The sequence below is a fragment of the Misgurnus anguillicaudatus genome, unplaced genomic scaffold (genome assembly GCF_027580225.2).
Source record: "Misgurnus anguillicaudatus unplaced genomic scaffold, ASM2758022v2 HiC_scaffold_29, whole genome shotgun sequence".
NCBI lineage: Eukaryota > Metazoa > Chordata > Actinopteri > Cypriniformes > Cobitidae > Misgurnus > Misgurnus anguillicaudatus.
The window spans coordinates 10722033-10746484 of NW_027395279.1; the positions used below are offsets into that span (position 1 = coordinate 10722033).

General features: G+C 39.4%; 2 protein-coding genes across 2 annotated transcripts; both read right to left on the reverse strand.

Moving 5' to 3' along the window:
- Positions 1 to 215: 215 nt before the first annotated feature.
- On the reverse strand, positions 216 to 5703 carry LOC141362840 (uncharacterized). The gene is made up of 7 exons (XM_073865098.1): positions 5622 to 5703; positions 3811 to 4089; positions 2426 to 2707; positions 2205 to 2342; positions 1948 to 2118; positions 1553 to 1831; positions 216 to 280 (listed from the first exon to the last, which is right to left on the reverse strand). The coding sequence occupies exons 1-7, from the start codon at positions 5701 to 5703 to the stop codon at positions 216 to 218; spliced, it is 1296 nt and encodes a 431-aa protein (XP_073721199.1).
- Positions 5704 to 8246: 2543 nt separating this feature from the next.
- On the reverse strand, positions 8247 to 22882 carry LOC141362841 (leukocyte immunoglobulin-like receptor subfamily B member 1). The gene is made up of 3 exons (XM_073865099.1): positions 22813 to 22882; positions 9763 to 10023; positions 8247 to 8560 (listed from the first exon to the last, which is right to left on the reverse strand). The coding sequence occupies exons 1-3, from the start codon at positions 22880 to 22882 to the stop codon at positions 8247 to 8249; spliced, it is 645 nt and encodes a 214-aa protein (XP_073721200.1).
- Positions 22883 to 24452: the final 1570 nt, after the last annotated feature.

Here is a 24452-nt window from a genome sequence, read left to right on the forward strand (position 1 = left end):
TCTGCAGTTTGCCCAACAACTAATTGCATATGGCTTGTTGATCAAAACTGATGAGTCAATTCTCACTTAAACTGTCAAACTCTTCACAACTTCTCAATCATTTGTCATTGTGTACGCCATCACATTCAAAACGATCCATTCACTTATCAAAAACTACTAAACATGCATGTACATTCCATAAATATCTGACATTGATATTGTTTGTAATGTCTGCTTCATTGGAGATTTTTTCCCTGGTGCATGGCAATGGAAAACATAAGATGTGATGTGGATCTTTGGCCTGACCAACAAGAGCGACAGGATGTTCAACAAGAATAATTAGTTTTTCATTGAGGTTATTTTGTAGTTATTTTCTATTATATATTTTTTGTAACATAGGAAATATGAAATGTACAGCAATTGGACAAGCAAGATTTCAGTTTAAATGTGATACACATACAAAAATAAATGAAGTGAATAAATAGAAATGTTCATTTACTTTTTTTCTATGTACTGTTGACTCTTCTCAATTATTACGATTTTTTATGAAACCTTATTTTCTATGGTGGACTTTCATGGTGAAAAAACAACTAAACATTTTGACCAGTGTTGCTCACACGATGACAAAAATACTTTATATTTTGGTGCCCTTGGCCAAATTACTGACAAGATAACTAGGTTTTGAAGCATGAATAAAATGTTTTGGGTGTGTAACTTCATTTTGCAGACATGCAATTAAGTTCTGAAGTTCCAGCAAACAGTTGTGACATTTGCACTCACAGTTTAGAGAATAATAAGACTGTTGCGAAAAATGTGCCAAAGCAATTGAGAAAAACTGTAAGATCACTGTCATTGCGGTTACTTGACGTCTTCGCTTAACGTCTTTCACAGCGATCAGCTGTAAAATGTTTTTGGTCCTGCTCGATTTTCGTTGACTTTGAGTAAAATTATGTAAAGTTTTCATAAGATCCTCTGGGGTCAATGTGTTAGCATGAGAAGCTTGATGCTGTCGGGAGAACAAGCACCCGTCTCCCGAGTGCCTCTCAGGGAAAATATTAGATGCTGATGGCTTACGTTTCTTTCCCATCACAGAAAACCATCACAGGTTTAGCGATGCAATTAAAGTATTATTTTGTTTTGTTTGTTGATCACGTAGTACAAAGTAGATGAGGAAAACCAGGACTCCGTGTACTCAGCGCGTCCGCCATTGTTTGTTTACATTGCGTGAACGGTGGGCTGTAATATCAGAAATGGAGTTATTGCGTTCTGTAAAAAATGGGAAGTGGCGTTTGTCGCATTTTGGGAAAAAAGGGAGAAAAGATGACAGAATAACACGGCGGATATTGGATTTTGCGTAAAATTAAGAATTTACTTTTAACAACTGACCTTATATAATGCTGATTTTGGCAGTAACTCATTTTTTTCAAAAATGGCGTTTATCGCGTTTTGGAACCAAACTCTTCATATATTTAATAGCTACTGATTATTGAAATGATTGAATTCTATTCATCAATGTCTTTATGCACTGATTGTTAAGATTTTCTGCCTCTAAAATAAATAAATACAAACTCACTGTGTACTGAGATATTAACAGGATGAAGTTTCTTTCCAGATTCAGATTGACACCAGTACACTCCAGTATCTGATGTGATGAGAGATCTGATTGTACAGTTAGATGTTGTTCCTGTAGATCTCCTGACTGATGATAAACAAGTTCCCAATGTGTCTGTGTATCTTTTCACTGTCCATCCAGTAGAGTTACTGTGATCCTCACAGCTCAGAGAGAGAGATTCAGATGAGAAGTGTTGAGATCTGTTGGGTCTGATGATCAGAGAGACTGAACGAGAAACACCTGAGAAGAAAATGACAGAAATCATCTTTATGAGAGATAAATGAATAAATGAATGAATGATATAAGACATAGAGTGTAAGAGATTGTTGTTGTTTAGTTGTGTGTGATGAACTCACCAGTGATCCACAGTGTTTGTGTGTTACTGTACTTTGTGTGATAGACTGGATCTCCTCTCTGTGCTCTGCACATATAAACTCCTGTGTGCTTCACAGTCACTGAACTCACTGTGTAGATGCCTTTAGATCCTTCACTGCTGTTTGACACCAGCTGATAGTCATCTTTATTCACTGTAGAGTCAAAATTTGATTTAACCCTTAAAATGTTCTGAATAATACAAGTTGATGTATTTGTTATGAGATGAATGAGATATTACCTGAATAAAGACTCTGTACAGTGAACCAGCTGAATGTCCAGCCTGTAGATGAATTTATAACCTCACACATCAGAGTCACTGAATCTCCTTCAGTCAACCACTGCTGTGGAGAAACACTTAAAACTGTCTGTGGTTTATCTGAAAGTGATCAATCTCTCATGAATAACATGTTACACTTCATCTCTTCACACTAATAATGATGAACAAACATATAAACTCACCTGATGATACAGTCAGTGTAACAGCATCACTCATCTCAGTGTTTTGTTCACGTATCTTTCCTCTACAGGTGTATTTATCACTGTCAGTCTGTTGAATGTTGTTGATTTTACACTCTTGTGTGTTGCATTGTGTGATTATATTTCTGTTATTTGTCTTCTCTACAGTCCAGCTGTATGTCCACTCAGTGTCTCCTGTATCCTGTATGTCACATCTCAGAGTAACCGTTTCTCCTCTGAACAGCTGTTTGTCAGGATCAACACTTACTACAGGTTTAAGACTCTCTGTACAAACACAATTATTTTTTTATAATTAATATATTATATCATCATGTAAAATGCTTAACAAAACACATGTACACAACCTTTCATATATTTAAACACTTGATTTGATTTAAACAAAGACCATAGTTGGGGAAACAGCAAACATTTCTCAATTGACAAAAAAAACGGGTTGTAAAAAACTTTAACGATCATGTTTGTTTCAAACCTGCATGAATTTCTTTTCTCCAAAAAGGCACAACAAATAAATATAATAAAAAAATGCTGACATTTTTTCACTTAATAAAAGTGAATCAGGAGTAGGGTTGGGAACCGAGAACAGTTTCTTATTCAGAACCGGTTCTGTTTTTAAAAGGAATTGGAACCGCACGGAATTATTAAAGGAACAGTATGTGGGATTGTGGCTAAAACTGGTACTGCAATTACACAACTGGTGGCCAATACACAAAATGACAATATAAACATCTGTTGAGCGCTGCAACTCCACTTTTTAAATGACAATATTCTGGCCAGACCACTGTTGTGAGTGATAAGTATTTGAAATGAAAATGATTTCTTAATGTATTGTGACATATCAGGGCCATTTTATGATTAATTGATATAAATTTCTTACATACTGTTCCTTTAAGTTTTAAGTGCTTAATTTCTTAATATTTGTTTCACAATTCATGTCTAAAATCATGCGGAAAACGTGGCCGTGAGATCTTACAAGGGCTACTTCAACAGGAATAAATTATATAGTGACTGAAAATATTAATTCACTTTACATTTAAAATATTTTGAAAGTGATAAATGTAGAATCGGAATCTGAAACGGGAATCATTAGGCATAACTGGAACTGAAATCGGAACAATAAAATTTCTTATGATACCCAACCCTAATCAGGAGCATGCCTCCAAGATGACATAAAAGCAAAATAAAGTTTTTCCAATTCTTCTAAAGCTGTTCTTCTCCAATTTCTCATTTTGTGTAACAAGTAAATAGAAGATGAAGTTATAAAGATTTGGAATAACAAAGAGGACAGCAAATGATGGCAAAAATATACCCATAACAGACTGTCAGATTAAATTCAGTCTACAGTGACTGAGATCAATGTTATCTCTCACCTGTAACATTTATCCACAGTCCATCACTGTAGTCTGTGTAATAGTCTGGTTTTCCTCTTCCAGCTCTACACCAGTACTGACCTCCATCTGAAACTTTAACACTGTGGATTGTGTAAGAGTTTGTTTCTGTTGTCGTCTTCTCAGTGTTTTGTGTATGTTTGTACCAGTAAAACTTCCATCCAGTAGACCAATGATAAATGTGACACTTCAGAGTCACTGTGTTATCTGTCAGTACAGATCCTTCAGTATCTGATGTGAGTTTAGGTTTTGGTTTTGATCCTGCAAGAGAATAAAACACAGAGTCTCTGTTTATAGTGTAATGCTCAGAGTTTAACACTTCAGTTGTGTCTTTATACCACCGATATCTTCAGTTTCTGTACTGATCCTCTATCTCACACTTCAGTCTTTTCACTGAACACTGATGTTTCTTTTTGCATAGGAAAAGTTAAAGGTAGCTTTTTGTGAGGGCTTGACATTAACACCCGCCAACACGCCGGATGCGGGTAGTGACTGACGAATTGGGAACTCGCTTAGAGAGACCAATCTGCTTCGAATACTACTAAAACGCCAATGAACTTGGCATTGAGATATTTGCATAATGCTGGCGCCGCCCCGCCAGGTGCGTATATAAGGAGCACGTACAAATAGGGAAATCAGCTTTTTATCGCTTCGAAAGCGGGCAGTATCTGCTACTGAGAAGCTACTTTACTCTGTTGGAATCGATTGCGGAAGTTGGTTGGACTGGCAGTACCACAGCGGACGCTTCGCAGTATTCCACAGGCTCTGCATCTTTTTGTTTTGAGTTTAGTGTATGCGTTGCCTTTCCCTGTGCGCATCATCAACCGAGCATCTGAGTGAATTTCCCTAAAAGAGTGATACGGAGAGCTTTGTGCCTTGTTAAAGGCAGCCACTCTGTTGTATATCCGGAGATCAGCGTCCTTTTCAGGATGGCTTTTCGTCCGTGCGATCTTGGATGCGGAAAGTATATGGGTCCGAAGGACGGTCACGAGCGTTGTCTTTCATGCTTGGGCATCGAGCATGCGGAGGCGGCGTTTGCTGGGGGTAAGTGTTCTCACTGCGAGAACATGTCCCTTGTGGATTTACGGTTGTCTTTCCTTCGGGAAAAACGCAACCCGCGTCCGACGAGTTCCGAACGCCGCCACGGAGCGGCCGTGAGGCTCTCGAAGGATGATCTCCGCATCACTGTGCTGAGCCGGTCGGGGGATTCGTCCTCCGGCTCTCAGCCTCCTCGTCCACAGCCGGTTGATGTGCCGATGGAGACTTCAGCGTCGTGTTCTGCGATGTCTGTAGAATCTGTCGTGCCTCCCTCTGGATCCACGGAAACCGCAGCATCCGAGGGTGGGCCCCCTCCCTCTGAGGACCCCGACGTCCTTCCTCCCTCCGGTCGGGTCGTGATGCCGGAGTTCGATCCAGAGATGGTGGCCGTGCTCGCTCGAGCGGCGGAGACCGTAGGGTTAGAGTGGGTTCACCCCCCTCAGCCCGAACCGTCCCGCCTGGATGATTGGTTCTTTGGAGCTGCCCGGGTATCACAACCCTCTCCGCCGGTGTCATTCTTCCCCGAGGTGCACGAGGAGCTGACTAGAACCTGGAAGTCGCCGTTTTCTACCCGATTACGGCCGTTTCAGCCCTCCCCCCTCACCTCCCTCACCGATGGAGCCGCTAAGGTTATACGGGGATCCCCCCCGTGGAGCGTGCGGTCGCGATGCAATTGTGTCCGGCCATCGCTCCCTCCTGAAAGGTTCATCAGGCTAAGGCCTTGAGGGATCTGCACGAGGGAGGACACGACTCGCCTGTCCTTTCGGAGCTCCGGGCTGCTACGGATCTGTCTCTCCGCGCTACTAAGGTCACAGCGCAGGCGATTGGTCGTGCCATGTCCACGATGGTGGTTCAGGAACGCCACTTATGGCTATGTCTGGCGGACATGTCGGACGTGGATAAGAACAAGTTCTTAGATGCTCCCGTGTCCCAGGCTGGTCTTTTCGGTGAGTCGGTGGAGTCTTTCGCCCAGCAGTTCTCCGCCGCCCAGAAGCAGACGGAGGCGATCGCTCAGATCATGCCCCGGCGCAAGCGACCTGCATCTCGCCCTCCAGCGCCGGCTGACCCGTCTGCTCCTCCCCGAGGGCGCACTCCGGCGGCTGCCTCCGCCCCCCCCCCGCTAGGGCATCTTCCAGGCCACGGAGAGGGAACAGCCGTCGGCAAACCGCCCCGCCCGCCCCACCCGCTTCCCGTGGCAAACGGAAATCGAAGCGGCCCTGAGACGGGCGACCTGGATTTGGATGGGATCACTCAGCGGGAGACGGTGATGGCACCGCTCCTTCCACCGGTAGAGGGCCGGGTGGAAAATGGTTTCGTTTTGTTTCTGTTCCGCCGGCTTCTCAGCCGGCACCCACAAAACCACAAAAAGAGTGCATTCCTATTCCTTCTCCAGGTCTCCAGAGGATCGAGAGAGATGTGAGCGGGCAGTCAGATGCTCTTCCTCCCTCTCCTCTATCGCCAGCGGGTGTTCTGAGGAGTTCGAGTTCTCCACTGCAGAGACCGGACCACCAGCACCCCCTTCGGAGTCTGCGTCCTCCGCTGAGGAGGCCGGACGACCGTCTCCCTCAGCGGGCTCAGGTCAGTGTCACACACACACATACTGTAGATGCTTATGCTGTCACGACAGACTCACCGGCAGTCCCACCTGTCTCGCTTCGCTGCCGAACCGCGGGTACACCGGTAGTGTCCAATAATAAACCGAAATAAATCTAAATGCTTTACTTCAAAGATCAAAATATTGGGACCGGCACATTCACACTTTATTAACACCAAAAACTTGATCGTTTCATGAGCCAAAAGCCTTAAACAGTTAAGCGCCAAAACGGTATTTACGTACAAAAAAACACTGCAAGACCGCGCACTGTGAAGCAGCCTCACAAAAGATCCGTACAATCCACAATGCCAGGATGGAGGTTTATTGCAAAACACAATGCTGTTAGATTATTTTGGTGAAAGCTGTGAGTGATAAGCACGCGAGACGGCAGAACGTTGCTATGGTTATTTCTGTGTCAATCATCACGGGAGTGAGTCTTGTTCCGTACAGACATGAAACGAACATTTAGGGGATTCACTCCCGCATTTAAATGCGGTTGTCACTCCCGAAAGTTTGCAGTGTGTACGAGAACACTGAGACCATTTGCTGCGTACACACTCTCTGGGCAAGAGTGGAGAGAAATTCATAGCGCATACCTGAATGCACACATCCCAGTTTTGCCCAAAATCAAAGGAAACCCAGCAGTGGAGAGGTTCGCCGCTCGCACATCATTTTAACTCTTTCCCCGCCATTGACGAGATATCTCGTCAATTAAGAGAAAACGCTTCCCCGCCAATGACGAGATTTTCCGTCTTTCCGCAACTTTTTAAACCCGGAAGTATTGCCCTATGACAAGCTGCTGCATGTCCGTGTCTGTTTTAAGGATCGCTCTGAATTGGATCTCTATGAAAAGTCCGTCACAAACATGGAATTATCTCTGCTTTTTGCTCAAAATGTGGTGTTTTTGCAGAAACCTACACATATTCAAAAGCTGATTACAAAAGAACTACTCAAGGTAGGATGAAACGTTTTTTTTTGTTTGAAACCAGAGGGTCTGTTCTTTCATTTGGTATATTGTATGTTTATATATCTGAAGAAGAACATTTTCTGGAAGGCATTAAACTTTGGTGAAAATCATGAAAAACGCTGGCGCTGGCTGGCAACTTTTTTTAAAAAATGCTGGCGGTGAAAGAGTTAATGAAGGCTACTTTGTGCAACAATAATGCCCTCTCGACATTTGCCAATAAAAGTCTTGCATAAGGTTGAACAGAAACCACAATCAAGCATAAATTTACTGCTGTTGTTAATAAATATTTAAAGTGTTTGTCTAGGGTTTTTGTGTTTATCTTTTCAGGTAATCTTCTACACCCCTGCTTCACTTTTAATATATTCATTAGAATTTAATCTATTTATGCCTTACTTAGCATGTTTTTCATTCACCTAAATATATGATATGATCTATACTGATATACCAACTGAATAATGTAGTCTTAATTTGAGGTGGTCAGTCTGCATCTAATCTAGCTAAATCAAGTAAAATTAGTAAAATTAAAGTAATTTTAGGATGCCAAAGTCAAGTTTAATCAAGTTTTACCAACAACTAAATTTTGGCCAGTGAAAATGCTGAGTGGCTAGTAACTTTGAAAACCAACTAGCCACTTTGGCGGGTGAGCAAAAAAGTTAATGACAAGCCTTGCTTTTAGTATATTCAACGTTCAATACAGTTGCCGCTTAAATATTAATATTTTATTTCATAATAATGAGTTTATATTTTGTTGTATATGTTGTATAGGTCAGGTCCCTCTTGTAGAAGTAATGTTAATCCTGTGTATATAACCTGAGTTGACTATATATTGACTCTATATTGTGAATGATAATATCCAGACTCACCTGATACTGTCAGTGTAACTGCATTACTGATGTGTGAGTATCGTGATCCTCTGGTCTCTTTTCCTCTACAGGTGTAGTTACCTGCTTCAGACTCAGTAACAGATCTGATTGTGTAATACTGAAGTTTATTCTGCTGGATGATTGAATCTTTATACCAGCTGTACTGCCAGCTGCTGACTCCTCCTCCATTGATGACACATGTGAGATTGACAGTTTCTCCTCTGAATACATGATCATCAGGCCAAACAGACATTTGAGCTGTTGGTCTTTCTGTACAATAACAACAATTCACATTGAAAATAATGTCAAATAAACACTTGATTGCAAACTGTGTTGGGTGTAACTAGTTACTAAGTAATTAATTGCTGTAATTTAATTACTTTTCCATTGAAGAAGTAAAGTAAGGGATTACTCTTATTTTTCCAGTAATTTAATTACATTTACTTCAGATGTAATTGAACTATATACTGTGTCTGGACTGTAGAACAATTATATATAATGCAATAGTGGATTTAACATCAAAATACTATAATGTCTAATGTTTAAAATGTTTTTTATGAATCCTTCTCACTTTAAATATTTTAATAGTAAATAAGAATAATAGTAATACTATTATCACTGGTTGGTTATTAGCATTAATATTACTAAGATATTGGCTGTTTATTAGAACCTAAATAGCACATATGAATGCCTTATTCTGCAAAACCTTATTCTACATCCTTAACCATGCCCTTTTCGGTCAATACTTAAAATTAAAAACTTTAATTAGCAGTATATAAAGTATATTTAGGCAAAAGTAGTTGATAGTTAGTTAATAGAGAGAATTGGACCCTAAAGTGGTACCAGAATAATTTATGTACTTTTATATGATTTGTTCAAGCCATTTCAAGCCTATCTTTGTATCATTTACTAAATAGGATTTAGAAAGAATAAAGTAAGTAATCAAATACTTTTTGGAGAGAGTAATTTGTACAGTAAGCCAATTACATGATTGAATATGTTATTAGTAACTATGGTAAATGGTAAATGGTAAATGGACTGCATTTATATAGCGCTTTCATAGACCAATGGCCATCCAAAGCGCTTTACATATTGCCTCACATTCACCCATTCACGCACACATTCATACACCGACGGCGGTGTCAGCCATGCAAGGCGCCATCCAGCTCGTCGGGAGCAGCTGGGGTTAGGTGTCTTGCTCAAGGACACCTCGACACTTGGTCAGGTGGAGCCGGGGATTGAACCACCAACCTTCCGATTTGTAGACAACCTACATGAACCACTCGACCACTGCCGCCCAGTAGTTAATAACTTTTTTTGGGTAACTTACCCAACACTGATTGCAAAACATATATGCTGTATCATATTATAGTTTTTTCCTCTGTAACCATTATTGCACTTGCTCAACGTTTTAGGAATTAATGTTATCATGCTAATAAAACAAAGTGTATAATGTGAGTATAAATACTTACTTTGTACTGTCACTGTTATTGGTTCACTGTGTTGTGTATAAACCTGAGGGTTTCCTCTTCCAGCTCTGCACGTGTACTCTCCTCCATCAAAGACTTGCAAAGTGATTGTTTTAGTTCCTGTAGTTTCAGTGGATTCAGTGTTTGAAGGGTTAATGAAGATAAACTCCCATCCAGTGGACTGATGAACTTCACAGATCAGAGTAACTGTGTCTCCTACGAATACAGACGTCTGTGGCTGCACAGTCAGTTTTGGTTTTACATCTGTTAAAATTAAATCATTGTGAACAGTGAATCTGAAACTCATACAGTATTATTGATAGATTAAACCTTCAAGTTGTTATCTGAATATAAATAGACTGTAAAAACCCACATATAATCCGCAGTGGTGATTTTTATATTTAAAGATATACATTAAAATGTAATTATAATAAAAATATTAAAGGTGTTAAAGAATCCCTTATTACAATATGTTACATTGTTCTCTGATATCTACATAGCAGCTATGTGACTTTATTACTCTAGGTGCAAAAATTACCCAGATACTGTTTTACATGTCCATTTACAACTCCAGGATTTGTCCCCAGGGTCATGAATAATAATGTTGATTGACTGTTCCTCAGAGCGGCTCATTTTAGAAGCTATGTGTGTGCGTTGTAAGGAGACACCCATCGGCCCAACAACAGAATCCAATTACGTGGGTGAAGGGATCTCGTGTTCTTTCATGTCTTGGCGCTTCTAAAATAATAATTATATTTATCAGGATTGAATTACTTTCTTTGACGTCTGTGTTTAAATTATAATCTAACTCCAATTTAATATACAAAACTCTAAAAAATATTTAGGACAGAACACATTTCTGGGTTAAAATGACCCAATTAATGGGTTGTTTTAACCCAACTGCTGGGCTATTGTTAATCAACCATGTTGAAACAACCCAGCAGTTGGGTTAAAACAACCCATTATTTGGGTCACTTTAACCCAGAAATGTGTTCTGTCCTATAGTTACCCAGCCCAGGGTTAAAAACAACCCAATATTTTTAGTGTGTAGGAATTTGGTGCATTATATCAATTATCTGTTGATCATAATTTAGAAATTGACTATTTATAAATTTTCATAATCTTAGTTATTCGTTCATTAGGGACACAATATCGCACAGAGTATATGTCGTCCGTTGCGTATTTCACAGACACAAAATTGTCAAATTGTCAAATTGTTCTAATAAATTTAAATTAATCAAATGTAACAATTTATTATACCAGGCAGGTTCCAGATATAAACATCAATTAAAAAAATGCAATACAAAATATGATTCAATTCCAGTTATAAAAAATGATCAACAGTTGCAAAAGTTACAAAGTCATATAGACACTGGCAACAGAGTACTTCCAAAATGGATATATTACACACCAAGTGGTGTAGGAAGATACTTAAAGATTTATTCCATTATGCTTTAATACACACATAGTGTGGGAGCTTCTGGTTACAGAATCCTCCCAGAGTCTCTTTCCAAGCCACCTTATATAAACAGATGAGACAAGAATCTTTAACTTCCCAAACCAGGATTTGGTTGGTTAGGTTCTTGTGACCCGAAGAAGCACCAAATGGGATCTGTTATCTATATCTCTTTAGGGGGTGACACCCATCGCAGGAGTAGAGTTTACGTCTTAAGTTCTAAACTTTGATATTATGAGACCTTTTTAACCATCGCACCATGACCTTTAAAATAAAACCACACATGATTATAAAATTACAATCTCAGAACAACATTTATATATAAGATCATATATATTCAGCCAGCAGTATTTTGCATGCACAAGGTTTACACAAGAAGGCTCTATGTCATTACCGCAGCACTCTCATTATTTATCCATGCCTAGATAAATACAGTTTTACATTCTACGGCATCTTGAATGGAATTTAATAGAATATAATTTGGAACTATTTAAAACATGGAAACTGTTTAGAATAATGTTTTGTATAAATTGTTCTTACATAATTGCATATTCAAACCAAAGGACTACATGTTTTTTCCTCAGTAACTGTAATAGCCACCCATTTAGTGAAATAACTGACATTGTGTTTTCAGAACAAAGTGAATTCTGTGAGTATAAATACTTACCGTGTACTCTCACTGTTATTGGTTCACTGTATTGTGTTAAAACATTAACGTTGTCACTTTTTCTGGCTCTGCACTTGTACTCTCCTCCATCAGAGACTTGCACAGATCTGATTGTTTTAGTTCCTGTAGTTTCAACGGATTCAGTCTTTGATGGTGTGGTAAATAAAAAATTCCACCCAGTGGACGGATGAACCTCACAGATCAGAGTAACTGTGTCTCCAATGAACACAGACGTCTGTGGCTGCACAGTCAGAGTTGTTGTTATATCTGTCAATATAAAATCACTGGGAGTTGTAAAGGTTTTTTTTTTTTTCAAAAAATATATTTTTGTTGTAACTGGCAACAATGAGCATGTTATAGCAATATTTACATCATAACGAGTACACTATAAAAATATTTGTCAGTTTTGTGTTGATTCAGAGTTGCTGTCATCTGAAACACTGAAAAAAATGATTCGTTGAATTTAATAATTTTTTTTAAGGTAAGTGGTTGCAATCAATTTATTTAAGCTACATTTAAACAAAAAAGATTAGTAATGTAAAATAAAATATAAAACTTTTGTTTAAATGTAGCTTAAATAAATTGATTGCAACCACTTACCTTAAAAAAATTGATTAAATTCAATGAATCATTTTTTTCAGTGAACCCTCACAGAGTTGAACGTCATCACTTTATCTTTATCATTTCTGTCCAACAGCCCTGAGAAACTCTGTTTTAAAAGCAGATACAGTCAACAGGTGGACTGCAGGACAATAAGAAGTTTTTGTTTTATTAATTATTATAGGGGTATGTATCTGTTCACCACAACACTGAAAAAAATGATTCATTGAATTTAATCAATTTTTTTAAGGTAAGTGGTTGCAATCAATTTATTTAAGCTACATTTAAACAAAAGTTTTATATTTGATGTTACTTTACTAATCTTTTATGTTTAAATGTAGCTTAAATAAATTGATTGCAACCACTTACCTTAAAAAAATTGATTAAATTCAATGAATCATTTTTTTCAGTGAATATGAGAGAAACAAGCAAGGTAATTATAGCTATTTGCTGGCTGGTGTGCCTTTGTTTTATTGGGTGAGTTGGTGAGCATTTGTTCATTGTTCATGCATGGGTAAAATTAGCAGGGGACACTAAACTGAAGGGGTGAGCACCTTATCGCTAAGATAATATTGAGTGTTTTTACACATGCCCTGCTATCATGTTCACCTGAAGCATCTTTTGCAGCGATTTTTGTGTGAGCATATCAGTAAACACCCCTGACCACTCGATGAGTTTCACGTCTTTAGAAACGAAAGTTAAATGCATTTTAGGAAAGATTGTTCCTGTGCATCTATACAGACATTGTAGAGGTGGGGGCTGATACAACAGAAACCGAAAATTCTCGGGCCAGCATCCTATGTCCAAATTTCAGTCAAAACCGTTCTATTTCATCATAAACAATCTGAAAACAGGGCTTTAAGTGTAAAATACCGAACTTGTCCTTTGACTACTTATGCTTAAATCACCCAAGACTTTTGCTATATTACTCCATATTTTCAGTGCATAGTATCTGCTTAAAGGATACTGTACTGTGACATCCCAAATCTTGTCATGACAACCGCCAATAAACACTTAATAAACACATGACAATAAAGACTTTTAAATGATGTGATAGAGCACAACTAAATTAACCAACTAAGACTAAACCACTAAATAAAACTCTGAGTAAAACAGGGCTAAAAGCAAACACAAGTCTTACATTTTGTCGTCGTGCAGTTTTTATTGCACAAGTGTCCATATTCAAAAATGTGCTCAAATAATGAATACAATTCACTTTGACGGTGCTACAATTTCCTAGTGGAAGAGAACATGTTTATTTATCCAGAGATAACAAATCATATTACTTCTGGAAAAATGTATGCAATATGCATAGCGCCAGTAAGGGGGAGAACCGAGTCTGTTTGAATGTTAAAACAAAAAAGGATTTTACATGCGAAAATAAAGATTATAAAAGCAACGGTCATCATGAGACCTCCTGCAGCGGGAACCCCACTATTATAGATTGTGTTCGACTTCAAGCTGCGCTGCAAGAACGACAGGCTGATGACGTCAAAGTACCGTGAGGGTGAGTCGAGAAATCCTCGGAAGAGTTTGCCGCAGTGTCATCCGCCTGTCGGTTCCTGTGTTATAGCATGAAGTCAAACACACGTATAAATGATCTCTATTAGTGATGTACCAGCTATATTTTATTAAAAATATTTTAAATTATCTTTAACCCTCTGGGGTCTAAGGGGTTTTTAGGGCCCTGGAGAAGTTTTGACATGCACTGACATTTGTGCTTTTTTCAGTTGCTTAAAAACATAATAATGGCAAAAGTCTCATAACACTGCGTTCATTACAAACTGGGCTACTATATTATATGATCAACATGTATGTACATGTTTGTATTTTTGAGAGAAAAATGCTTATGCCTGGTTTTTGAAAAAGCTAAATTTTTAAGTGACTGAATAAAAGTCCAAAAAACCCATACTAAACATGTTTTCCCAAGACTTTTCAAAACAGGATCTAGTAGTCTAGAGTTTTTTCTTTCAAATTATGTGAAAATCATTCTGCTTACTCATTCACATAAAACAATATATTGATTTACAATTTCAAAGTCACTTTTTGGTTAGGAAGGCAATATGCAAGGAGGCTGGAAGCTCTTGAATAATCTGTGATTGACAGCTGAAGAACAAAACACTTACATAATGAGCTGCATAATGACCCTTTAGGCAGTAAGACAACGCCATTATTGTTACGTGTTTGTTTGTGAAAGCAACACAAAAGAAATGCCTTCCCATGCGTGATCCTGCGTTAAATAAACTTACTGTGCAGAGATATACGCGAACAAACAGGGTTTTAGATGTGTTTAGATGCGTCTTAATACAAAAGTGCGTCAAATATGAGGCATTGTGTGTTTGTGTGTGCCTTTGGCCGTCGACCGCGTCTGACGGAAGCACAAAGAAAACATAAGCGCCTGGAGATAACTTGTATTTACAGGCAAGAGAGCATATTTTATAATGATACCACAAAGCGCTTCAAATATGAGGCATCGTGTGTTTGTGTGTGCGTTTGGACATCGCGTCACTGACGAAGCACACACACTCGTGTCTGTTTGGAGATAACTTTAGGCGCGAGTAAACAAGTAGATGTTATGATTGCAATTGCATCTTTTATAATGATACCACAAAGCGTGTCAAATATGAGGCATCGTGTGTTTGTGTGTGCGTTTGGACGTCGATCGCGTCTGTTTGATGAAGCACACACACTCACGTCTGGAGATAACTTTAGTTACAGTCTGAGTAAACAAGTAGATGTCATGTCACCAGCACTTGGATTAAAACTCAACACAGCACTGAATGGCTACAGAGACGGAGTCTCCATTGACTGGGGTTGACTAATGAATATGGGTGATCTCTGCTCTTCTCTTCAATGGAGCGGGGCATGGCTCATTATAGATAATGCAGTAACACGAGAAAGACGGTACATCTCCCTCTTCTAACACAGTTAACAGCGAATTACAATATTTGTTTTCGATTTCACTTAGATCTTCCAAAAGCAGACATTCCAAGCATTATGTAGACATGTATCTTTTGTTTCTATGACAAGTATTCGTTAAGTTACAGTTTATTTTTCTGACATGTTTCTGAAAGGACTTCACTGAGGGAGGGAGAACAAAACATGCATCATGTTTATTTGCTTAATTTTGCGAAAAGCACAACATTCTGTTTTTATTGGGAGTGGACAGAAAAAAACTAGACACTTTAACCTTTTAAATGATGTATAAATCATATCTGTATGTCCAAAATCAGCAGAGTTATCTAACTCTCTTTGCGAAGTGATTGAAAAATAAAGAGTTTGCGGCGCCCGCGGTGCCGTCGACCCCAGAGTGTTAATGAGCATCAATATTCCCTGCTGATTTCTGGTGTTTTGTCTGAATGCTAGGGTATGGCAACTGCCATACCCTGCCATACGCAAACGCCGCCCTTGATATGAAGTAACCGTTTTATAAAAGAAACAAAATTCCACTGCTTCTTGGGGCTTATTGCTTTAATAAAAATGTACGACATGACAATGTTTCCATTAACCAATGCAGAGGTGTATACTTAAGTATTTTTACATAAAAGTAAATTTTCATGTGTTCATATGTTTTCTTTGGAAAACATACATTCCAAAGCATACTATCATAATTTTTTACTCCACTACATTTCATAATTTCAAGTTTTTGGTTTATATTTAATATTTAAGTAAACATCTAGTAATTTTTTTACTTTTACCTAAGAAAAAATTTGTATGTAATTAGTTTTAAAATCAATTTTAATATGCAATATAAAAAGGAATACACAGTATGATTCTATGCTTTAAAATGTAGTGAAAATTTTTTAGTAAAGTAAAGATTTTTTTCCCAAGACAAACACTCATACTTAAGTAGTATACAGTACACCTCTGAACCAATGTGATGCAACTACAATGTAATTTTGTTTTCTCTTGCTGTTCAACTTATAGCACTGCGCAGACCAATATGCAGATGACATCAAAATACTACAAGATAAATTTGATTCTTGCAATGCCACCTGAAGTCGAACACACTTCTGTCTTGTCTTCCAACCAAACATACTGAGCCATATTTAAAGAAAGATCATGTGACTTTTACGTTTACATTGCAGTTTTGCGATATGTTCCTTTTTGCATTGCCTGAAAAACCACCTCACCCGAGTAAAAAAAAAACATTTTGCGATATATGGGAGTGTTTCTAATAGATGCATTTTCAACTCGCTATTTCAGTTTGCGTAATTTGTGTAAAGTAATTGAATGTCATCTTAGCCAAAAACTGAATTTGAGGCTATATTTTTGTATTAGGCCTATTTTAGGATAAAATTACATATTTTATGAAAATCCCCATAAACAGGAAGTCACATGACTCATGAATTCACTTCCATATTTACTTTTATAATGTAACATATTTCCGAGTCAAACGGAAAATATCACACGAGGAAAATAATGGGTGTGGCTTGCAGGGGCGTGTCTAGAGGGGGGGCATGGGGTGGCACCGCCCCCCCTTGGAATATGATTGGCCCCCCCTGGTTCCCCCCTTCCAATCTCATTGGGCCAGCTAGATTTACTGTCAAGCTGAAAATGCCCACCGCACCATTGGACCAGAGAGCTGTCAATCACTGTTTGATTTGAGACTCGCGCGAACGCGAAAACGAAGCGAGCACAGTAGTTGCGCGTTTTTAAAACAGGAGGAAAGAGACACCACGACACCCACCGCTTGATTTGAGACTCGTGCAAACGAGAGGAAGGAGGGCGCCCCGCCACAGACTCAACACTGGCACAAATCAAATGGATTTTCCATGATTACCATTTACATTTTATTTTACTATTTAAAATGGCTTCATGTGCTTTTGCAAGCGCTCAGCAGAGCCCCTCTCTCTCTCTCTCTCTCTCTCTCTCTCTCTCGCGTGCACGCTTTCTCACTGCTGCGTGCGGAACCTCGACAGTGCCTCTCGGACACTGAGTGAAGGAGTTAAAAGTTGGCAGTGTTTTCCACCTGGGTTCCTCCGTTGTCTTTTCACGTAAAAGTTAACAGTCAACAGATACTGACAGAGAAGATGGTTGATCGAGTATTATGACTTAACGAAAGGTTAGTGTTTTCCCACACACACACCAGTTCTCTGTGCACGAGCTCTCTCTCTCTCCCTCCCTATGGTGCGGTATGCGCGCACGCTTAACAGTATTCTCTGATATTTTTGAATTTGCGCTGAATTGTCTGCGCTATACGCGATCTACAATAAAACTATCACTCGCATTTAAAATTAAAAGCGCTCATAAACACAATCAGATGAGAAGAGCAACCCTGCATGAGACACACATATCAGCTCTTCAATGTAAATTGTATCAGACAATGTCACATTTAAATTAGGATTTTAGCAGTATAAAGTAACAGCTGGTTGGATTAAACACGAGGTGTTATTGGGTCGAGTTTAGTCACTAGCTTAAACTCTTTCTTGTTGTCTGACAAAAGAACAGATAATATGTAAAAAATAGCATTCAGTTGTGTTAAAATACAATATAGGCTAATAAACAATGAAAGTCAGATCAGACAGAGTAGAAAAACAAATTTTTAAGTAGGCTAATATTTTCCCAAAATCCTGATATGTCAGAATGTTAACTAATACCAGCTACACGCAATGTAGATAGCCTACTTAAAGGAACAGTTCACTTAATTTAAATGGTCATATACCTAACTTGTTTCAAACCTGTATGAGTTTCTTTCTTCTGCTGAACACAAAAAAGAAAAGAGTTAAGAATGTCGGTAACCAAAATCAGTTCATGGATCCCATTGACTTCACAAAATAACATGCAGTCAATGGGGTTCATCAACTTTCTGGCTACTAAGATTCTTCAAAATATTTTATTTTGTGTTCAGCCAAAGAAAAACTCATACAGGTTTGAAATAACTCTAGGATGAGTAAATTATGACAATTTATTTAAAGTGAACTATTCTGGAACAGAACTGTTGTTTAATCCATGCAAAATACAAAAAATTAATACCATCTATATTAGAACATGTGGCATTGCACAAGATTTTGGGAACCATGCTTAATATTTTCTAAACCAGTATTTATTTTCATTTGAATTTTTGGATTGGCCCCCCCTGACTGGTTCTTGGTCCCCCCTGTGCCCCCCCATTTATAAAATCCTGGAATCGCCCCTGGTGGCTTGTGTTTTCCAGTGTGAATTGATTTGATATAGAAAAGTAGGCGGTTCTTTTAAAAATGTAACTTGACGCAGACTAACAGATGGAGAATTCTCATCAGAGAATGATCACCACAAGAGAGCTGAAGTTTGTGAAAAAAAACAATGACCCAAACTAATAAACTGCTTAGAATTAACACTGCAATATTCCATTAAAAAAATAAGAATTGTCAGTTTGGATTTTTTAATGGGGACTTTTAGCATTTAAAGTATTTTAATTATTTTTGTACAACATAATACAAATTACAAAACAAACCTAAATCAATCAAACAAACAAACACATTTTAAAATGAATGAAATTGATTTACCTTCTGTTCGTTGAGAGTGGATGTTTGAAATCAGCACTGGAAAATAACAAAGAGGAACACATAAATATTATCTCCCCCTTGATATTTTAATATTTAAGAGGTCATTGAACCATAAGTTTCAGAAATATTTTCAGAACTTCATCATTAGTACAAAAACAGAAACAGCATTTATTGAAACCAAGCTGCCAAAACATTTCAGGTCAGATTTTGTCTCCCTAATGAAGAAGATCAACGCTTCTTCATCATTGTCTCTTTAGCCCCGCCCACCAACTTATATCTATAGTGGGAGCTGACACACAAACATAGAATTACATAAGCAATACAATTATAGAGATGCCTCAGAGACATTGTGCAGTGTCTTTATATTGCCTTCCTTGTGATCCTAACATTGAAAAGGTGTAATGACTTTTAACGTTTTAACAAAATTTCAGCTTACACCAGTAAGACCCTCTGTGCTTGTTCACTTTATTTTACTGTAGATTAGTTTTTAAACAATACAAAGTACGACACAGAGAAACTGAAACTGTGCCTTATTTAAAGATACCCTTTTTCGTGATACCATTTTTCTAACGGTGTAATGTTGCTGTTAGAGCATAAATAATATCTGCAAAATTATAATGCTCAAAGTTCAATGCAAAGCAATAAAATTTCTTTAACAGAATTCACTTTTCAAGGATTACAGAGAATGGCTGGTTTGGACTACAGCTGGTTTTTAACTAAGCTCCGCCTACAGGAATATGCCAAAAAAGGGCGTGACCTTGTTACACTTCAACGGAGAAGACGAAGAAGTTGCATTAGTAGAGATTTTTAGTCACCATGCCACCGAGACGCTATTATTGTCATCCCAGAGTCAAATCCCATTTGTTTGTCCTACGCTGATGACAGCTTCCTCAATCTGACCTGACCTTTCCAGACAATGTGCCCTAAGCTGCTGTCAAATCACAACAGACTAAACAAGCTACACAATCAGAACTCGTGACGTATTTCTGAAGGAGGGACTTCATAGGACAAGGAAGACATCAGCCCGTTTTTAGGACAGTGAAAACAAGGATATAGAGATGGTCAACTGTGAAAAGTGCTTTTTTACACGTGAAACATGAACACACATTATATTGTGCACCGTAAACTCAATCATTCAGTAGCTTTAAAAACACAGAAAGAAAGAGACCATTAAACATGTCTATTATAAATGTCAATGATTTGACTCACACTTATAACTTTTCCTGCCACTTTGAAGAGACTATTCTGCCACTATAGAACCTATTCCTGTTCCCAATGTAAGATTACCAAACTAAACTACAAAAGGAAAATGCAAAAGGAAAACACCGACTTCATAAACGACTTACAAATCATCATCTTGGTGCATACATTAAATGTTTTCATCTTCCCTAAGAAAAACATTCTTTGCTGAAATTTCTTGCAAACAACTGATACATTTGCTTTAACAAAATGCAACTCAAAATAAGTGATGATGTCACAAATATATAAAATAGCGTGTAATGTAATTCAGCCCCACAAATCCTTGCAGAAACACTGACATCTTATTTTATTTGGTACACATAGATTTTTGCATTAAGTAAAATCAAGAAAATAAACAATTTAGCAATTCAAGTTTGCAATTAAAACTAATTGTTTTCCTTCTTAACATCTCAGTGTTCTTGCCATCCAAGCCAGAATAATGTAAAAAAAAAAACACTAGTGGGCCAAATCATCAGAACCGAATCAAACTGGATAACTAAAAATGAGGTATGTATTAAACTGTGGATTTAGGGGTTGTGCACACCAAAACTTTTAAACGCGTGGCTGAAATGCCTGAAGGACGCCGAATGCCAGCTGTTTTTCAACTGGGTGCCAGCTTTGTTCAGCTGAACGCTTTGGTAGCTGTGATACTTGAGCTGTGAGCTGGTTGGTTACTGTGGTAATGTCCCGCTTTCTCCACTGTGATTGGATGGTCATGTGAGAACTGACATTGACAAATTGAGCTTTTCACCCAAAGTTGAATATTTTTCAACTCTCGGCGCTCAGCCGCTGAGCGTGGAAAAACCACAGAGCACAGTTTTTCAGCGCGGAAGAAAACAGCTAGCTGCTGGCTTTTTTGAAAAACGGCAAGCTTCCATTGGAAACAATTGAAAACATACGCCGGTCACAGGTGTAAAAGCTTTGCTGTGCAGGCCCCCTTACTGTAGATTTAAATTTATGTTATTTACTGGCAACAATTTGTTCAAAGTTAAATGAACATTAACAAGTCTTTATCTTTACAGAATAAAACTAAAATAACAGCCTCATTCAAAGCATTCTGGGAAACAAAAGCAAAAGAAAAAAAAAAACAGAAAAGGTTGATGAGGATTTCTGGTTTTCAGAATGCTTTGCATGAGACTGTTATTTTACTTATATTCTGTATTTTAATTTCTTTCTGTAATGTTAATTCAGGATTAATTCAAGTTTTAATTGTCTGAAAGCTTTTAATCTATCTTAAGTACCACTACAAGTCTATCTCTCACCATCTCCTTGCGCAATTGTCCGGATTCCAAGTGCTCGACTACACAGTGTAGATCTGTTATGAAGTGATCCTCAGACTCGCCCACCTGTGCTGTCTCTGATTACATTTAAACTTTCAAAAATCACATTTCTACGAGCTATTAAGTGATCATTCAGTCGGTTCTTTACCGTTTTGTACTAATTCGTTCCTGAGCGCTTAAATGAAGTAAAGTTAATATGACCTCAGCTTCTTTACTCATCGTATAGTTTAGGCCATTCACTTGATTTTCATCCGCCTGCGTTTCCAAGCCTGATTCGATACAAAACCTTTCAAACGCTTGATCAATTTCAGCCAGTCATCTGCTTTAAATGAGAATTTTCCAGTTAAGAAACTTGAAACTGAGATATGATGGTGTCTCGGCCTGTCTTTCTTTTTGTTGGCTGACTGAAGCAGACTCAGTTCAGCAGTTAACAAACTTGCATACAAATGTCTTCCCAGAGCCTGCGCCAGACCATAACTAACAGGGGGGCATGCGGCTTCCAACGGGGGGGACATGCAATTAGCAACAATAACTTGCAAAACAAGGCATTTAAACAACAAATACAGTGCAAGCACACACTCATACAACTAGTACAGACTGTCAGCTCATTTCCCGTATAAAGTGCAGATGATCCCAAACTACTCAGTATTACCATAATCACGTCGCAATGCTGTTAATGGTCTATAGCCACACTTCACATTTAGGCTTATGTAAATTAAAACAACTGCTTTTAACACCATTCAGCCCTTCCTGCTCGCTGATAGACTGATTACGGATTTTAATCTGTATCTGCCTGTTTTTGACCTGTGCCTGTTTATTTGAATTTTGCCTGTATTGCCGCCTGCCCTGATATATTTTGCCTGTCTTTGGATTTACGATTGTGGATTACCCTCTGGATTTGTTTGCTGGCCCTTTTGGGGATTTTACAATAAACACCTTTTGCACATGGATTCACCTTCTCATCACTTTCTTAAAAGCACCTGTTACAGAATAATCAGCCATAACCCAGAATCCAGCGAAGGTTTGTAACTTCCCACCAGCAACATGAAACCTGTTTTTGCACTACTTGCACTCCGTCAGAACCACCGGCCCATTGAGGAATATGTAAGTGACTTTTTGGAATTGAGTAACCAAGTACATTTTGATGAGGACACTTTAAAACCAGTTTTCTACAATGCCCTGGATGAATGGTTGCGTTTGTGTATGCCCCATAATATGTCGCCTGGTCCCTGAAGAGTTATATTGACTTTGCATTGCTGTTATGTGGTTCTCCGTTCACTGTGGGTGTGGTGGATAATGAACGAGGGAATATTCACCACACACCTAGCCATGTTCTGCCCGTTCTGCCCAAACCAGTTAAGGTCTTGCCTGATCCTAAAATGGCCGCCACCATGCTTGCTCCCAAAATGGCCGCCATCCTGCCTGTCCCTAAAATGGCTGCCATCCTGCCTGTTCCCAAAATGGCCGCCATCCTGCCTGTTTCTGCACCCACACCAGTTTTTGAGAGAGCTACCGTTATCCCTGCACCTGAATTACAGAGAGCCATCATCACCACCACACCTGCACTCATGAGGGCTACTACTCACCCAGCACCTGACATCCAGATGGCCACCCTGCCTGAAGCAACGACCACAGAGGTATGTTTCATTGACTCAATATTGCCTGAATTTGCCATAGCCCTGTGGTGCGTCTGGTCTGCCTTCTGCTCTGTTATTCCCGAGGTTTCTCAAGGCCCTGCATCTGAACTATCCGACTCATCCAACTCATCTGATCTGCCCGACTCATCTGATCTGCCCGACTCATCTGATCTGCCCGACTCATCTGATCTGCCCGACTCGCCTGATCTGCCCGACTCGCCTGATTTGTCTGTCCTGCCTGATTTGTCTGTCCTGCCTGATTTGTCTGTCCTGCCTGATTTGTCTGTCCTGCCTGATTTGTCTGTCCTGCCTGATTCGTCTGTCCTGCCTGATTCGTCTGTCCTGCCTGATTCGTCTGTCCTGCCTGATTCGTCTGTCCTGCCTGATTCGTCTGTCCCGTCTGGTTCATCTGGCTCAACTGACTCATCTGATTCGTCTGGTCCACCATCTGGATTATCTTCACCCTGGTCCACGGAAGCTTTTCCAAGTTTTTTTTGGGGGGGGTAGTACCCGGACACAGGAAGGAGGCAGAGGACACAGAGGCGGAGGCCGAAGTGTACTCTGATCCTTCCTTTCCTTGTGATCTGGGTCTATTCCTACCCCATGACCAAGCTTCACGTATGCCCCTTGATCCTGCTCCATGACTGCCCGTTGATCCTGCTCCATGTCTGCCCGTTGACCCAGGTCAAAGCCTGCCCCATGACCCAGGTCCACGTCTGCCCCATGACCCGGGCCCACGTCTGCCCCATGACCCGGGCCCACGTCTGCCCCATGACCCGGGCCCACGTCTGCCCCATGACCCGGGCCCACATCTGCCCCATGACCCGGGCCCACATCTGCCTCATGATCCGGGACCATGCTGGCCCCACGACCCTGGACCATCCTGGCCTTATGACCCAGGACCTCTCCTGAACTGCCCCTGCCTTGCCAAGAGGTCCTGGCCCGCCCGCCCACCCTCTATTTGGACTTTATTATTTGAATGTTGGGCTCCGGGAGTCGCCCTTTAGAGGGGGGGTTCTGTAATGGTTTTGTTCTGTGTTTTCTTGTATTCTGTGTATTTTTGTATTTTGGACTTTTATTTCAACATCCTGTTCTGTTCTGGCTTTTATTTTGAAATACATCCTGCCATGTTTCACTTCACACTTCCTGTCTGTTTGTATAAAGCCACTTCCTGTACTCCAGTTCAAGGCTGATTATTACATCGCCCCATCCTGTCTGTATCTGCCTGTTACCTGTATCTGTTAATCTGTATCTGCCTGTTTTTGACCTGTGCCTGTTTATTTGGATTTTGCCTGTATTGCCACCTGGCCTGATATATTTTGCCTG

What these genes read in the sequence shown, in the direction of transcription:
- LOC141362841 (XM_073865099.1), bottom strand. Translation starts at nt 22,882, where the DNA reads ATGGTGGCGGCCATTTTAGGATCAGGCAAGACCTTAACTGGTTTGGGC. An exon ending in AACGGGCAGAACATGGCTAG is followed by an intron (nt 10,024 to 22,812) that starts GTGTGTGGTGAA and finishes TAATTTTAACAG; the next exon opens with ATGTAAAACCAAAACTGACT. An exon ending in AATAACAGTGACAGTACAAA is followed by an intron (nt 8,561 to 9,762) that starts GTAAGTATTTAT and finishes GTTATTGTACAG; the next exon opens with AAAGACCAACAGCTCAAATG.
- LOC141362840 (XM_073865098.1), bottom strand. Translation starts at nt 5,703, where the DNA reads ATGGCACGACCAATCGCCTGCGCTGTGACCTTAGTAGCGCGGAGAGAC. An exon ending in TACACTGACTGTATCATCAG is followed by an intron (nt 2,343 to 2,425) that starts GTGAGTTTATAT and finishes GATCACTTTCAG; the next exon opens with ATAAACCACAGACAGTTTTA. An exon ending in TGTACAGAGTCTTTATTCAG is followed by an intron (nt 2,119 to 2,204) that starts GTAATATCTCAT and finishes TTGACTCTACAG; the next exon opens with TGAATAAAGATGACTATCAG.